At 43.4% G+C, this 17,023-nt stretch overlaps 1 protein-coding gene across 4 annotated transcripts in view; it reads right to left on the bottom strand.

The window, feature by feature from the left end:
- Nucleotides 1-810: 810 nt before the first annotated feature.
- Nucleotides 811-17,023, bottom strand: part of LOC102120589 (acyl-CoA synthetase medium chain family member 5) — a 31,291-nt gene continuing 15,078 nt past the window's right edge. For 2 of the 4 annotated variants that reach the window (XM_005591397.5, XM_074027947.1), the window contains 8 exons: nucleotides 13,740-13,819; nucleotides 11,812-11,935; nucleotides 10,559-10,639; nucleotides 10,315-10,416; nucleotides 4,646-4,773; nucleotides 4,458-4,557; nucleotides 2,223-2,342; nucleotides 811-1,796 (listed from right to left, as the gene is read on the bottom strand). In XM_005591397.5, coding sequence (XP_005591454.3) covers nucleotides 1,713-1,796; nucleotides 2,223-2,342; nucleotides 4,458-4,557; nucleotides 4,646-4,773; nucleotides 10,315-10,416; nucleotides 10,559-10,639; nucleotides 11,812-11,935; nucleotides 13,740-13,819 — 819 coding nt within the window. In that variant the 3' untranslated portion in view covers nucleotides 811-1,712. The remainder of the gene's footprint in view (nucleotides 1,797-2,222; nucleotides 2,343-4,457; nucleotides 4,558-4,645; nucleotides 4,774-10,314; nucleotides 10,417-10,558; nucleotides 10,640-11,811; nucleotides 11,936-13,739; nucleotides 13,820-17,023) is intronic. The other 2 variants (XM_005591395.5, XM_074027946.1) reach the window with 1 other exon arrangement.

Raw genomic sequence — 17,023 nt, 5'->3', positions numbered from 1 at the left:
TAGTGTATCACTGCAGTCTCAGAGCTCGGTATTGAGTAGGTGCTCCCTGAATTTTCCCTGGAGGATGTGGCGGTGCCAGGGGAGGGGTCGGCAGCACTGGGATTGCTTCAGTTTCCATCTGCTGCTTTTCCTCCAGGGTTGCTCCCAGAACCACCCTTTCCTGTTTGCAGGCCTGAGCCATGGCTTCAGGTCCTTATGCCCCTCCTGGATAAGACTTTGTGATGGTTAATGTTAGGTGTCAACTTGACTGGGTTAAGAGTTCCCAGATAGCTATGAACATTACTTCTGGGTGTCTCTGGGAGGTGTTTCCAGGTGATACTAGAGATAGAGTCATAGACTAAGAAGATCTGCCCTCATCCACATGGGCAGGCTGCCCTCATCCACATGGGCAGGCATCATCCAATCCATTAGGGCATGAAGAGGAGAAAAAGGAGAAAGGACGAATTTGCTCCTTCATTTTGGGCTGGAACACCTGCGTTTTCTTGTCCTCAGACGGTGAAGCTCCTGGTTCTCGATCCTTTGCACTCGACAGGGAGTTATACCATTGGCTCTCCTGGTTCTCAGGCCTTTGGACTCAGATGGAATGGGCCTTCCTGGGGTCTCCAGCATGCAGATGGCAGATGGTGGAACTTCTCAGCCTCCAAAATCGAGTGAGCCAATTCCCACCATAAATCCCCTCTCCTATGTCTGTATATATCCTATTGCTTCTCTTCCTTTGCAGAATGCTGACTAATACAGACATAATACAGCAGCCTTTGGGAATGATGTGTGAGTATGTGGAGGAAGAACTAGACATGAAGTAGCATGTGCTTTCTTTAACATAACTTTTTCATTAAAATAGTTGTATGTGCTTAGTACAAAAACTTGGGAAATACAGAAATGTAGTGGAAAAAGGAAGAAGAAAAACTACCATCCATTATTTTCTCTCCCTCCCTCCTCAATCTCCAGGAAAATGACAATTAACTAGTTTCCCCTTTATTTTTCAGAGTTGGGATTCTCCAGTATGCAAATATTTTTATTCTGATTTTTAAAATTAATATAGCTTACACTTTTCTCAAGACATACTAAACTGCTCTTAAATATTTTAATGGCCACATTATATGTTATTGAGTTAATGTACTACAATTTTGTTAATCATTTCCTTGTTGTTTGGATGTTAGTTTTTTGTTTTTTTTTAGTTTTAAACAATGCTGCGTGATCATCTTAGTGCACCACATATTTTCTGCATTTTGAGTTTTTTCTTTTGTGGTGACTTAGGAAGGTAGAATTTCTGAGCTAAAGGATATTGCCAATTTTATGGTCCTGCATACTTTTACCAAATGGTTGCATACAAAGGATGAAGCCTTTCCATTCCCACTGGCAGAGAATGAGTACCCACAAGTGCCCCACGGCTCCGGTAACCTGTCCTACAGAGGGAAATCTGAAGCTCTTAGTGAGACCAGTGGGCAGATGCTGGGCCTCCCCCGAGACAGAGGGAGAAGTCAAACCACCAAGCATTTGCTAGGCTGCGCAGCATCTATGTGGTCGGGGCCAATGATATTCTTTTGCTCTTTCCAGCATTGCGCAGTGATCCTGGGGATGCCGTTTGGAAGCTGCACGCCTTTGACATCTTTAGGGTTGAAGAGATGATGCTCCCCATGGGGGCTGACCAGTGATCCATTAGTTTCTCGTGGAGCCTTCAGAGGTCTACGGGGCCTTCCTGGGGTTGCACCTCATTTCCGCCACTCCTGACTTCGCAATTTACTCCTTTGGATCTTTCCAGAAACCGTCTTTGGCAGTTCTGAAACAAAGGCCACCTAGTGACCAAACACAAAACAAAACAAAACAAAAAACACTTGGAAATCATCATTCCTCAAAAAGACTTTTGTTTTGAAAGAGCCATTACCGTCTGCCTGTCCTTGATTCAGGGTTTCCCCCTAAACTGCCAGGAGCAAAACAAAACTGCCTGGAGCCTGGAGCACAGGATCTTTTTGACAGCATTTGAGCACCACCTCTTGTATCTGATTTATGGTAGGGATCAGGCTGTTCTTAGGGCAAGAACAAAATGTGCTCTGGGGAGAACCCAAGTGAAGAAATACAGAAAAAACTGAAGCAGCAGCCAGGGTTACAAGTTTCTCCATATTCCCAGAGCCTGTCACAGGGCCTGGCCCTGAGTTGGGGCCCAGGCAGAGCATGTCCATCTGATTCCCAGATCACTGTACCCTGGAAACCCTGATGTTTACCTTCCTGGGGTATTTGTATGGCGCAGTCACCCTTTTCACATGCTCCTGGAGTTCCCGCGTTAGTGCCTCTGGGTCATGAGAGGAGTAGTCCGGAGTAAGAACTATAAATGCCTTTACCACCTGCAGCAAAACAAATACCCAGAAAAGATCAGACCTTGTATAACAACTCTTTTCTCCTTCAGTGACCCTTGAATAAATGCCTACATTTACCTTTGCACCATGAAAGTTCTACTAGGTTTTTGGGCACAGCCAGTGACACAAACAACATCAATTTTTCTTTTGCTGGCCTTTCCAGGTGTGACTACTAGGAGCATTGACCTTTGTGGGTTGATTTCAAACTCTTACCTATTTCTCAAATTACTCCCCACACTTGGAATGACACCATTTGAAGCCAACATTGCTTCTCTTAAGAAGCAAGTATTTTGGAGAGAAGAGGTTCATACACTCCTATGGCCATTTCCTTTCAGATTTTCCTAACAAAGTAGGTAGGTATGGGTTTGAACAGGTGGGACTGAGGAAAATGCAGTCAATTTCAAGGGGGACTAGGTATTTGGGAGTTTGCATGGATGAACATTTGCAATCAGCAGACCCTGAACTGCACCACTTCTGTTCCAGACATTCCAAAGGAAATTCTACACCTTGGGTCTCTCTGCCCACATCTTTCCTGCAGGCTGTCGTATGCCAGGGAGGAGGAAGTGTCCCAGACTCAAGCACAACAAACAGAACACAGTTTCTGTTAGCAATGGAAGGTCACTCGGATGCTTATTAATTCCAGCATTCCTATCTGTTAGCAGTATTTTATTAAGGGGTAGCTCACTGTCCTTGCTTACTTCCCACAGGGAGGAAGGCCACTATCATTTCATGTTCAGACAGATACGCTTTTAGGAAGAGCTTCCTCACTACTGTAACTACTAAACATTTGTTGGGCACTTTCTGCACACCAGACTCAGTTCTAAGCACTGTGCATGGATTAAGTTTGAGCACACAGCCATTTGTCACAATCCCAGTTAACTCATGGCATACAGAACTAGTCATACGTTTCAGGTGTGATTTCTTCAGCACATCAATGGGACTCCACACCTCCCTTATTCTCTATTAACGGCCTCTGATTTTAGTGGAGAATCACTTGGTCAGGAGTGGCTGGCTAAAATGCAGATTCTCTGGGCTGCATTCCCAGTCATTATGATTCCATAAGTCTGACTTTAGGTCTACAAATCTGTATTTTAAACAAGAATCTCAGATGATACAGTTGCAAGCAGTCCAAGAACCAGACTTTGAGAATCTCTCCTGCAGTCCTGATGCTTCTGAGAATGCAGGCTGATGTTGCACTAACTTTCAAAAGGTAACTTGTGCTTTAGGATTATGTTGGATGTAAGTCAGTGAAAAGTAGCTAAGTCTGCCTGTAATCTGATCTTTCACATACTATGTATTCCTCTGGGACCCACAGGAAGATTTCTCCTGACTGGGAGCAGTGACTCATGCCTGTAATCCCAGCCCTTTGGGAGGCCAGAGCGAGTGATCACCTGAGGTCAGGAGTTTAAGACTCCAGCCTGGCCAACATGGTGAAACCCTGTCTCTACTAAAAATACGAAAATTAGCCAGGCGTGGTGACACATGCCTGTTATCCCAGCTACTGGGAGGGGGGCTTAGGCAAGAAGGTCGCTTGAACTTGGGAGGCGGAGGTTGCAGTGAGCCAAGATTGTGCCACTGAACTTCAGCCTGGTCAACAAAGCAAGACTCCATCTCAAAAAAAAAAAAAAAAAAAAAAAAAAAATTTCTCCTATGAAAGCCCAGCTTATTAAATTTGGCCCATCTTTCTGGTATATCAAGGTCATTTTGGATACATATTCTATCCCTCTCAGGTTACAGCCATCAGCAAACTGTGACTGGTGTGCTCGCTATGCCCTCAGCTGCAAATAGAAAATGACTTTTTAGTAGACAGGATGGATAACAGAGCCTGCACCTCCCCCTAAGATCTCCTGCCCCATAGCCAGCCTCTTTGGGACCCAGTTGTGTCTGCTAAAAAGCAAAGTGTTGGTGTTTTCCCGTTACGTCCCTTTAGAGAGTAATTGTATCTCTAAAGACATGAAGGCAATGTGTGTCTGATGGTGGCATTTCAACTTTGTGGCACATGGATGGAGGTGAAATACAGGACAATCTGAGCCTTCCTGCTTGTTCTGCTGGGTGCTAATAGGTACAGAAGCAGGAGGCTGTGTTCTTGGGTGCACTGGTTACCTCTCCCCTGATGGGGTCTGGGCTGCTGACCACGGCCGACTCCAGGACAGCAGGATGCTCTGCCAGGGCGCTTTCCACTTCAACAGGCCCGATCCGGTAGCTGGAAGGGAAAAACAAACTCTTCCAAGTGGACTTCCCTCAACCCCCATGAAACTTCAAAGGGAGGAGGAAAGTGCAGACAACTTGACCTTGAAGAATTGATCACATCATCATTTCTTCCCATGAACCAAAAGTAGCCATCCTTGTCCATGCGAGCTCGGTCCCCTGTGATGTAAAAGTCCCCTTGTTCTGATGCAGCTGTCTTCTCAGGATTGTCCTGAAAGACAAAGAAAGCCCGTGAAGGACCCTCTGGGAACAGCCGCTAAGGCCAGTTACTGCGCCGGTAGCCCCCTGTAGGAAGCTGGAGATCACTCAACAGAAAGTTCAGGAGTTCCTGAAGTCCAGGCTGCCCAGAGTTCCCCAATGGACAAGGAGCTATGGCCCTGTTTAGTTATGGGATTTCCCTTTTTTGATTGGAATCAACTGCCAGCGAATGGTTAAGGGCAACCACCCACCACCATCCTTAGAAGGGCCCCACAGGGCCACTGGCTATGCTTTTTAGGACAAAAGAACACACAAATACTCTTTGCGCTCGGGAATCACTGAGGGTAGAAAGTAAAGGGCTAGGCCAGATGTGGTGGTTCATGCCTGTAATCCCAGCACTGGGGAAGGCTGAGGTGGGTGCATCACTTGAGGTCAGGAATTCAAGACAAGCCTGGCCAACATAGTGAAACCCCATCTCTACTAAAAATAGAAAAAATTAACTGGGTGTGGTAGTGCACGTCTGTAATGCCAGCTACTCGGGAGGCTGAGGCAGGAGAATTGCTTAAGCCCACGAGGCAGAGATTGCAGTGAGCTGAGATTCTACCACTGCACTCCAGCCTGGGCTATAGGGCGAGGTTGCGAGATTGTGCCATTGCACTCCAACCTGGGCTACTCCAAGTAGGAAAAAAAGGAAGGGAAAGGAAGGGGAGGGGAGGTGAGGGAAGGGGAGGGATGGAAGAGAAGGGGAGGGAAGGGAAGGGAAAAGAAGGGAAGAGAAGGGAGAAAAGAAAGAGAGAAGAAAAGGAAGGAATGAAAGGTGGGAAGGAGGGAGGGAGGGAGGAAGGAAGGAGTGAGGGAAGGAGGGAAAGAAGGAAGGAAAGGAAAGAAAGAGAGAGAGAAACAAAGAAAGAAGGGAAGGAAAGAAGGAAAGATGGAAGAAAGGACGGGAGGAAGGACGGAAGGGAGGGAGAAGGGCTCACCAAAAAGCCCATTGGTGTGGGGCAAGAGTAGAGGAAAGAGAAAAGCAATCAAACTCTGATTCTCAAAGTTTTAAAGAAAAAGCTACTACTCAGCAATAAAAATACATGAAAACACACAGATGACTTGCAGAAACATCATACTGAGTAAAAGAAACCTGACAGACAAATTTGAATAGTTAGTGATTCCATTATATGAAGTTCCTTTTTTAAAATGCAAAATTATTACATAGTGACAACAAACAATTTATCAATTGCTGGGTCTGGAGTGGAGAGGATTGGCTGTCAAGGGGAATAAGAGAGGATTTGGGGGTGAAAAATGTTCCATATTCGACTGTGGTGGCAGTTACACAGGGGCGTATGTGTGTTAAAAGTCATCAACCCGCACACGTAACATGGGTGAATTTCATTGTAGGTAAATTATATCTCAATTCAACAAGTACCTTCCGAGAAAAAAGAAAAAATATAAGCTACCAATACCTAAAAATACATCTAGCACAAAATCTCTAAGACGTGTATGGAGAAAACTTAAAACTCGACACAACATTAAAGAAGATATAAATAAATGAAAGAAAGACTTAATCGACCTGGTGCAGCAGCTCATGCCTGTAATCCCAGCACTTTGGGAGGCCAAGGCAGGCGGATCACCTGAGGTCAGGAGTTCAAGACCAGCCTGGCCAACATGGAGAAACCCCATCTCTACTAAAAATACAAAAATTAGCCGGGTGTGGTGGTGGGTGGCTGTAATTCCAGCTACTCAGGAGGCTGAGGCAGGAGAATCACTTGAACCCAGGAGGCGGAGGGTGCAGTGAGCCAAGATCATACCACTGCACTCCAGCCTGGGTGACAGAGCAAGACTCTGTCTCAAAACAAAACAAGATAGACTTAATTAATAGAGATGTCAATTATCCCTAAGTTGTTTTATAGACAATACAATTCTAGTCAAAATGCTAGCAAACATTTTCCAAGGAACTTGACAGTTGATTCTAAAATGTAAATGAATGAGCAAAGGGCTAAGAATAGGTAAAACACTTCTAAATAAGTTGAAAAACAAGGATAGAGTCATTCTCTCACATATGAAAACTTACGGTAATGCTTTTGTGGATAAGACTTTATGGTATCAGTACGGAGACAGAGTAAGTGATCAAAGAAATAAAGTGCCAAAACCTAACTATGACTATATCAAACTTTCAAAAATTTATTTATTTATTTGAGATGGAGTCCCACTCTATTGCCCAGGCTGGAGTGCAGTGGTGTGATCTCAGCTCACTGCAACCTCTGCCTCCCGGATTCGAGCAATTCTCCTGTCTCAGCCTCCCAAGTAGCTGGGACTACAGTTGCCCGCCACTACACCCAGCTAATTTTTATATTTTTAGTAGAGATGGGGTTTCTCCATATTGGTCAGGTTGGTCTCTAACTCCTGACCTCAGGTGATCCACCCGCCTTGGCCTCCCAAAGTCCTGGGATTACAGGTGTGAGCCACCACACCTGGCCTATATTACACTTTTATATCTGACAAAATTGTCATGACAGATAACTGGGAAAAGGAGGATTTATTCAACAAATTGGTTTTTCATATAGAGAAAAATAAAATAGACCCCTATCTCATACCATGTATACATCAACCACAGATGGATTATAAACTTAAATGTCAAAAGCCGAACTATAAAACTGTTGGAAGAAACTATAGGTGAATATGTGTATTTCCTACCCCAAAGTTGAAAATGATTTTATAAGACACAAAAAGCACTATCCATAACATTAAAAAACTTAATGATTTGATGACATGGAAATAAACGCTTCTGTTCAAGAAAAATAGCTTAAAGAAAGTGAAAGAAAGTGAAAAGATAAGCTACCACCGGGGAGGAAGATATTAGCAACTCTTACAACAAATGACCAATATAAAGAATATATTAAGAACTCCTATAGGCTGGGCGTGGTGGCTCATGCCTGTAATCCTAGCATTTTGGCAGGCTGAGGCAGGTGGATCACTTGGGCCCAGGAATTCAAGACCAGCCTGGGCAACATGGTGAAACCCCATCTTTACAAAAAAAAAAAAAAAATTAGCTGGGTGTGGTGGCGTGTGCCTGTAGTTCCAGCTACTCGGGAGGCTGAGGTGTGAGGATCACCTGAGCCCAAGAAGTCGAAGTTGCAGTGGCCATGATTGTGCCACTGCACTCCAGCCTTGGTGACAGAATGTGACCCTGCTTCCAAAAAAACTGTATTAAATAGTTGCATAATATTTCTGTGTGGTGGTGATATTAGCTATTTGAGCAAATTCCTGTGTTAGAAATTTGGGTTCTTTTTAAAATTTTTTTTCTCTCTTCTTTTTCTCCTTTTTGTTCTTTTTCTTACTTTCTTTCTTTTTCTTTTTTTTGCTTTTGTTCACAATGCTATAATATAATATAATTCTTTACATAACTAATTTCTGGTATTAGAAATTTAGATAGTCCCTCCACCTTTTTTATCTGTTACAAACAGCCAGCACTATAACAAACATTTGTGCATTTGACAATTTGTTTCCCTAGGAAAATAAGCATATTCCTTATATGGGTTATAAAGTTGACATGGGCATATTCATGTAACTGACATGTGCAATTCCACTAAATGGGAATGACCAACATGAATTTGAAATGTTTATGTTTATTGTGGGGGGAGAATGAGCTTAGCTTATCAAAAATCACAGAACAATTTTGGTTTGAGATTCTCTGTAATAATTTTCACGTTTCATGATTCTCACAGAAGAGATTTAATATTTTTCTCTTAATTAAGAATGAGCTGGGCCAGGCACTGTGGCTCATGCCTGTAATCCCAGCACTTTGGGAGGCCGAGCCAGGCAGATCACTTGAAGCCAGAAATTCCAGACCACTCTGACCAAGGTGGTGAAATCCCGCCTCTACTAAAAATACCAAAATTACCCCGGCGAAATGGTGTGCGCCTGTAGTCCCAGTTACTCGGGAGACTGGAACACGAGAGTTGCTTGAGCCCAGGAGGCGGCAGTGCAGTGAGCCAAGATCACACCACTGTACTCCAGCCTGGGCAACAGAGTGAGAAGACAGTGTTGCAAAACAAAACAAAAAAGATCTGGAAAGAAAACTATCTGTTGGTACAGATGATGGAAAGAATCAGTCAAAAAAATTAAAGATTCTTGTCTAGCAAATAACTTTTCAAATTACTTTAGTACACTCAGTGGAATGATCTCACAACCAGAAAGAATGTGTACAAGTGCAGTAAGTACCAGAGTCCTGCTCCACACCCAGTGGCACCAAGTAAATAAATAATGAATGAATACATTTTTCAGTGGGGTCAAAGATTTACTATTGTTTCCAAGACTGATTAGCAGAAAAATACATTAAAATGTTAACATGATCTCAGCTTGGCATGATTACTATGTTGTGGGTTTTTGTAAGTTTCTGTGATTTTAAACAAAATAAAGTAAAAGATTATTTCTCTTGTAGTCACAGAAAAACCATTAAAATGCAACATTCCAAAAACAAATGGACTGGTTTGTTTCTGCTCCTTCTAATTCTGTAGCTGATTGACAGCTTAATAGACACATGAGATGGCATTTCTATTAAGCAGTGGCTCTCAGGCTTGGCTGCACATTCGAATCACCTGGGAAACTGATCCACACCAGAAATGTTGATTTTAATTAACCTGAGGTGGGGCTCAAGCATCAGCAATAACTGACGCTTGCCAGAGTTTCTAGTGCAGTCACGTCTGAGGGTTTTATAGAGAAAGCTGTGAAGAAACGAAAGCCCAACATAAACACCAGCCAAGGTGAATACAAAAGAGAAGCAATTACTAAATTATCCCAGAAACTTGGACTGAAATCTCAGGTTTGTTCCCTGCTAGCAAACCACAAAGAGAATCCTGAAGACAGCTCTGACACAATAGTGCAGTTTGACCTTTATGTATTTATTAATTTACTATTATTATTATTTTTTGAGATGGAGTCTCGCTCCTTTGCCCAGGCTGGAGTGCGGTGCTGCGATCTCGGCTCACTGCAACCTCCTCCTCCCCGGTTCAAGCGATTCTGCTGCCTCAGACTCCCAAGTAGCTGAGATTAGAGGCACGTGCCACCACGCCTGGCTAATTTTTATATTTTTGGTAGAGACGGGGTTTCACTATGTTGACCAGGCTGGTGTTGAACTCCTGACCTCAGGTGATCCACCTGCCTTGGCCTCCCAAAGTGCTGGGATTACAAGTGTGAGCCACCGCACCCGGCTGCAGTTTGACCTTCAGAAGCTCCTTTCCTTTACTGCACCTCGATTTTCTCCTCATTAAAACAACAGTGCTGCCCTCATGTCGTATGTTTGCGCTTTCAGACACACCCCTGTTTAAATCCCATGTCCTGCCTGTGCTAGTTGCATGATGCTGGATAAGTCACTTCCCCTTTGTATCAGCTTCCTTATCAATAATAGTCTTCCTTATCAATAACAGAACTTTACTAATAATAGTAGCAACCTACCTCATGCAGTCATTGTAGGGGTTAAACAAATAGATATTTACAAAGTGTGGTGCACAATGCTTAGCACACAGTCACTGTCATGAGAACGGCTGTTCCCGTCTCTTACCAAATAGCAATTGAAGAAACAGAAGGGCCGGGTGGGTCTGATACGGATGGCAACATTCCCCTCTTCTCCAGGAGGCAGGACATTGCCCTCATCATCCACAATCTGGCAGGGAGATCACAGAGGTGCATGTATGAGTGTCTACACCCTGGGCTACTGCAGCAGTCCAGAGGCCCGTGCCAGCCAGGCCTGTGTGTCTTTCTCCTCTCCACGCCAGGCCTCGCCAGAAGTTAGGGGAGGCTGCTACCTGCACATCGTAGGGTGGGACTGCCTTCCCCATGGATCCAGACTTGATTTTCATGCCTTTTGGATTGGCACAGATGACAACCTGGGGAGAAAGCAGTATGGATAAAGAAGAGCCTTTCCACTTAGCTTCTTTCCTGGACCACGCCTTTCTCTCACCCTGCCTGTTAACTCTTTCTCTCATCCTCTTTTTTCTCCTCCCTCACTTTCTTCTTTCTTTCCCTTCTGCTCTCTCCATTTCTCTCCTTTCTTCCTCCCTTTTTTCTTTTTTCTTCCTCCCTCACTCCTTCCTTTCCTTCTTTCCTTTCCTCTTTCCTTTCTCCTTTCCTGTTTTTTTCTTCCCTCCTTCATTTTATTTCCTCCTTTATTTCATTCCTTTCCCCGTTATTTCATTCTCCATTTTCCTCTGTCCTCCCTTCTTCTTTCTTCACTATTTCCTTCCTTCCTTTCATCTTTTTCCCCTTCCTTTCCTTTCTCTTTTCTTTATTTCCTCTCTCCCTTCCTTCTTCATTTTCTTCCTATTTTCTTCCTTCCTTCTTGCCTTTCTTCTTTTCTTTCCATAGTCAACAAACAGTTATGGGGCACTCCAGGGGGCACTCAAACATAAAGAACTTAATGCATCTCTGAGCCAAAAGACTCAGTTGACCCCCAGTTCTCTTCCTAGATGACTGTAGAGGACGCTGCTTAGAATCTGGGACTCTGAACAGCCGCACATGTAGGCTGTCTTGGTAGAGACAAACAATGCATTCAACCGTGAGGGCTGGTTTGCTGGTCATGGTATAGTTGTAAAAGCACTTTAAAGTACCTTTTTTTAATTTTTAAGAAGTGTGTGTGTGTGTGTGTGTGTGTGTCTGTTGTGTGTGTATTTCAATAGGTTTTTGGGTATGAGCGTTTTTTTGTAACATGGATGAATTCTACAGTGGTGAATTCTGAGATTTTAGTGCATCTGTCACCTGAGTAGTGTACATTATACCCAATATGTAGTTTCTTTACCCTCACACCCCTCCTCCCACCTTCCTCCTTCTGAGTCTCCAGAGTCTTTTATACCACTTTGTATGTCTTTGCATCCTCATAGCTTAGCTCCCGCTTATAAGTGAGAACATATGGAAATCAAAAGGGAAGGAAAGCTGATGGAGTTTTGTTATCAGCTTCTCCCCTGGGTGGAGGAGTGGTGGGGTGGTCCCTGAGAAGCTTCAGGGAGGTTACAGCTGGAGAGGCAGGAAGCCCTGGAGGGGACCTGGTCCCTCCAGTACTCACCGTTTCAGACTGGCCATAGCCTTCGTACAGCTCCACACCGGTCTGGCGTTTCCACTTCTCCCTCACGCCAGGGTTGAGGGCCTCTCCTCCGGTCAGACAGTGCCTCAGGCTCTGAAACTGGTACCTTTCTCAGGCAGGAAAACAAGGCCACCTATGTCAGGATCTTCATACCACCCGCCTTCTGGTGCCACTGCCCAGACGTAAACACCCACAGGCACTAGAGGGTAGACGGCCCTGCTTTTTAACCTGCTCTAAGTGAGTCCATCCTCTGGCTTTGCAACCATTCTCCTCATAGACAGATAATTTTTAAAAGATTCACCCTATCTGAGTTTGGGATAAAATCAGAAGCTCATATAATAGGTGTTGGCATAATATGGTGAGTTCCAGGTAACTTGGCCAAAATAATTTAGTTGGAAAAAAACTGATCATAAATTGGTTAGGACAATAATCTGATTGAAAAGGATAGATAAATCAATTAGAAATTGAAAAGATAGGCCAGGCACCATGGCTCACACCTGTAGTCCCAGCACTTTGGGAGGCCAAGGTGGGCAGATTGCTTGAGCTCAGGAGTTGAAGACCAGCCTGGTCAATGTGGTAAAACCCCGTCTCTACCAAAAAATACAAAAAATTAGCCGGGTATGGTGGCACATGCCTGTAGTCCCAACTACTTGGAAGGCTGAGGTGAGAGGAAAGCTGGAATCCAGGAGGTGGAGGTTGCAGTGAGCCAAGATCATGCCACTGCACTCCAACCTAGGCGACAGAGCAAGACGCTGTCTCTTAAATAAATAAATAAATAAGAAAGAGGAAGAGAAAGGAGAGAAAAGAAAATTGAAAAGATAAAAATTAGTCCTCTAAGAATCCCACAAATTCCTACAGATTAATTATGTTGCAAAACGCCCTTTCTGTTCAACAAATCATCCAAACTAAAAGAAAAAAAAAATCAGTGATTGCAAGTACATTTTTGATCTTGGAGGAGAGGGGAGATCAAATTGGCTTGACGAAGTTACTTAGTACTACCAAATGGCATTCAACGACATTGTTCTTAACAAGGTACTTGGAGCTTGCTTTCAGCCAAAATCATCTGGAGATGCACACATCAGATCACCGAATGGGATGAACTTCTTACATTGGAGAAGAATTCACTTTTAGAAGCATGTAAGAACTCCCTCCTCTGGGCACTTGGTGGGTAGATTTATGTGATTAGGAAAGATGAGAGGATGACTCCTCATGACTTGGGGGAGGACAAAAGAGGGAGAATAGGTCAGGGTTGGTGGGTACTGAAGGACGGTGGGCCTTTCTCCATATACCCCAGCAACTAGCCCTGTTCTGCCAGAAGATGTTGCTTTGGCTTCATCCAGGATGGAGCCATCATCAGTGCCTTGTCCCTTTCTCTTGGGTGCCCAATGGCATGTGGTCAGAGAACAGTTGGCTGGTGTGAGTCTGAGGCTGAGAGTTGGGGCATCTACTGTGGTGTGGGCTTGTTAGTTTCACCAGAACTGAGGGCCCTGGCCACAAACCCCACTTCATAGGTGGCTAACAATTGTCCAATCATTTCTCTCGCCTCACAGAAGTAGCAGACACACTGCTGAGAGAATAGCCCATGGGTGTATGGTGTGGGGAGAAGCCTATCTCAGGTGCTAAAATTTCAGACTGCCCTAAATCTATTTAGTTCCATCTGGATGCAAATTTTTGGGGGCCAGAAGCTTGTTCTTGAGGGGCATCTGTGAGGTTTACAGGTATGTTGACTTGTCAATGTGTATGTGTATAAATGTGTGTGCGAGAGAGAGACAAAGAGAGAGGCAGAAAAATATATAGACACAGAGAAAGATAGAAAGAGAGTTGGAATGAGAGGATAGTTGTATGTGTGGATACCCATGCTGTATATTCACATACTTAGGCCCTCAAAGCACCAAACACATGGGCTGTACCTGGTCAGATCCTCCTGCACAAGCAGCCGAAAGATGGTTGGGACACAGCAGAGGGTGGTTATCGGGAATGTAGAGAGAGTCTAAACAAAAGCAAAGGGGGAAAGATGTCCTTAGAATCACTGGGGTGGGACCATGAAGATGGAGCCAAATGCACTGCATCTTTATATTCTCACTACCAAAGCAGAGAAGTTGAAAACTATGTGTGGAATCCAGCATCCAAGATGGTGCCCAGTGACCCCTACTTCCTAGCATTTGCACCTTTGGAGGAATCCCCTCTCACCTCATACCAAAGTGGGTCTGTGACAGCAATGGCATACTGTCAAGGTGATGAATATCACTTTCAAGATTCAGTTGTACAAAGACTACGGTTTCTGTCTTGGATGTTCTTTCTCTCTCCCTTTCTTGGATCCCTTGTTCTGGGGGAAGCAAGCCACCACGTTTTCAGTATGCTCAAGCCATCCTATGGACAGGTGCACACAGTGAGAAACTGCAGACTCTAGCAAACACCCAGTGAGAAACTGAAGTCTACCAAAAACCACCAGTGAATTTGTTTTGTTTTGTTTTTTGAGATGGAGTCTCGCTCTGTCACCCAGGCTGGAGTGCAGTGGCAAGATCTCAGCTCACTGCAACCTCCATCTCCCAGGTTCAAGCAATTCTCTGCTTCAGACTCACGAGTAGCTGGAATTACAGGCACCCTCCACTATGCCTGGCTAATTTTTGTATATTTAGTGGACATGGGGTTTCACCATCTTGGCCAGGCTGGTCGTGAACTCCTGACCTCATGATCCACACGCCTTGGCCTCCCAAAGTGCTGGGATTACAGGCATGAGCTACTGTACCCAGCCACCATGAGTTTGTAAGCAATTTTTCAGCTTCAGTCAATCCTTAAGATGATTGCAGACCTAGCTAATATCTTTTTTTAAATTATTGTGGTAACATACGCACAACATAGAATTTGCCCATTGGAATGGTTTTTAAGTGTATAGTCCAGTGGGATTAAATATTTCCACAATGTTGTGAAACCATCACTACCATCCACCTCCAGGACTATTTTTATCCTCTCAAACTTAAACTCCGCACCCATTACACAATAATTTCCCATTACTCTCTCCCCTAACTCCTTGTAAACACCGTTGTACTTTCTGTGTCTATGAATTTGACTACTCTTGGTATCTCATGTAAGTGGAATCATACAATATTTGTCCTTGTATGACTGTCATGTTTCACTTAGCATAATGTCCGCAAGGGTTATCCACATTATATCATATAACAAGATGTCCTTCCTTTTTAAGGCTGGGTAATATTCCCTTGCATGTACACACCACATTTTGTTTGTTCATTCATCTGTGGATGGACACTTGTGTTGCTTTCACCTTTTAGTTATTGTTAATGCTGCTATGAACACGAGCGTACTTTGCTGACCTCTTGATTGCAACCTCATGAGAGACTCTATTCCCAAATCCCCTCATTAAGCTGCCTCCAGCTTCCTGACCATCAGAAACTGTGAGATAAATGCTTGTGTTTTAAAGTTCTATGTTTGGGTATAATTTATTACATAGCAATAGATAATGAAAACACTATGTCAGAGCTGGGGACAATGCGAGGAGAAGGTCCATACACTGGCTGATCAAGCACTACATGGATAATGATGGTGATGAGTTTGATCATGATGATAACAATCAATATGGGTTAAGAATCTACTATATTTGGTCCACCATGTGGTACCAGCTTACTCCTGCAAGAATGGCCATAATCAAAAAATCAAAATAGATGTTGGCATGGATGCAGTGAACAAGGAACACCTCTACATTGCTGGTAGGAATGTAAACTAGTACAACCACTATGGAAAACAGTGTGGAGATTCCTTAAAGAACTAAAAGTAGAACTACCACTTGATCCAGCAATCCTACTACTGGATATCTACCCAGAGGAAAAGAAGTCATTTTATGAAAAAGATACTTGCACATATATGTTTATAGCAGCACAGTCTGCAATTGCAAAAATGTGGAACCAACCCAAATGCCCATAAATCAAGTGGACAAAGAAAGTGTGGTATATAAATATATATAATGGAATACAACTCAGCCATAAAAAGGAATGAAGTAATGGCATTCACAGGGACCTTGATGAGATTGGAGACTATTATTCTAAGTAAAGTAACTCAGGAATGGAAAACCAAACATTTTATGTTCTCCCTCATAAATGGGAGTTAAGCTACGAAGATGCAAAGGCATAAGAATGACATAATGGACTTTAGGGACTTGGGGGAAAGGGTGGGAAGGGGGTGAGGGATAAAAGACTACAAATTGGGTGCAGTGTATACTGCTTAGGTGATGGGTGCACCAAAATCTTATAAATCACCACTAAAGAACTTACTAATGTAACCAAACACCACCTTTTAGTTACTGTTCCCCCATAACCTATGAAAATAATTGTTTTTTAAAAAAGAATCTACTATGTTTTGAAACAACGTAAGTGTCCATCAACAGATGAATGGATAAAGAAAATGTACATATACACAATGGATCCATAAAAAAGAATGAGGTCCTGTCATTTGCAATAACATGGGTGGAACTGGAGATCATTATGTTAAGTGAAATAAGCCAGGCACAGAAAGACTAACTTCACATGTTCTCACTTATTTGTGAGATTTAAAAGTCAAAACAATTGACCTCATGGAAATAGAGATTAGAAGGATGACTACCAGAGGCTGGGAAGGGTAGTTGGGGGCTGAGAGAAAGGTGGGGATGGTTAGTTGGTACCAAAGTAATAGAATGAATGAATAAGACCTATTATTTTAAAGCCCATCAGGGTGACTTTAGTCAATAAAAACTTAATTGTATATTTTAAAATAACTGAAAGAGTATAATTAGATTGTAACACAAAAGATAAATGCTTTCAGGGGATGTATACCTCATTCTCTATGATGTGATTTTCATGCATGGCATGCCTACATCAAAGTATCTAATGTACCCCATAAATATATACACCTACTATGTACCCACAAAAATTAAAAATTATTTCAAAAAAGAACTTACTATGTGCTGGCCCCTTTGCCTTGTATCATTTCATTCTCACAGCAACTCTATAGAGATACGTTATCCCTTTCTTATAGGTGAGGCTGAAACTGCAGTTCAGGGAGATTAGGCAACTTCCCCAAGGCCACACAACTAGCGAATCAAAGGTGTAGGATCAGAGTCCAGGTCTGACTCTTTGACTGATGGCATGACCTGTGCAGTTAGCTACCAGGTGATACAGCTTATCTCAGTACAAATAATATGAGC

This window comes from Macaca fascicularis, chromosome 20 (assembly GCF_037993035.2).
Source record: "Macaca fascicularis isolate 582-1 chromosome 20, T2T-MFA8v1.1".
In the NCBI taxonomy this organism is placed as follows: domain Eukaryota; kingdom Metazoa; phylum Chordata; class Mammalia; order Primates; family Cercopithecidae; genus Macaca; species Macaca fascicularis.
Note: the sequence above shows the minus strand (reverse complement) of the source record. Positions and strands in the feature narration are given on the sequence as shown.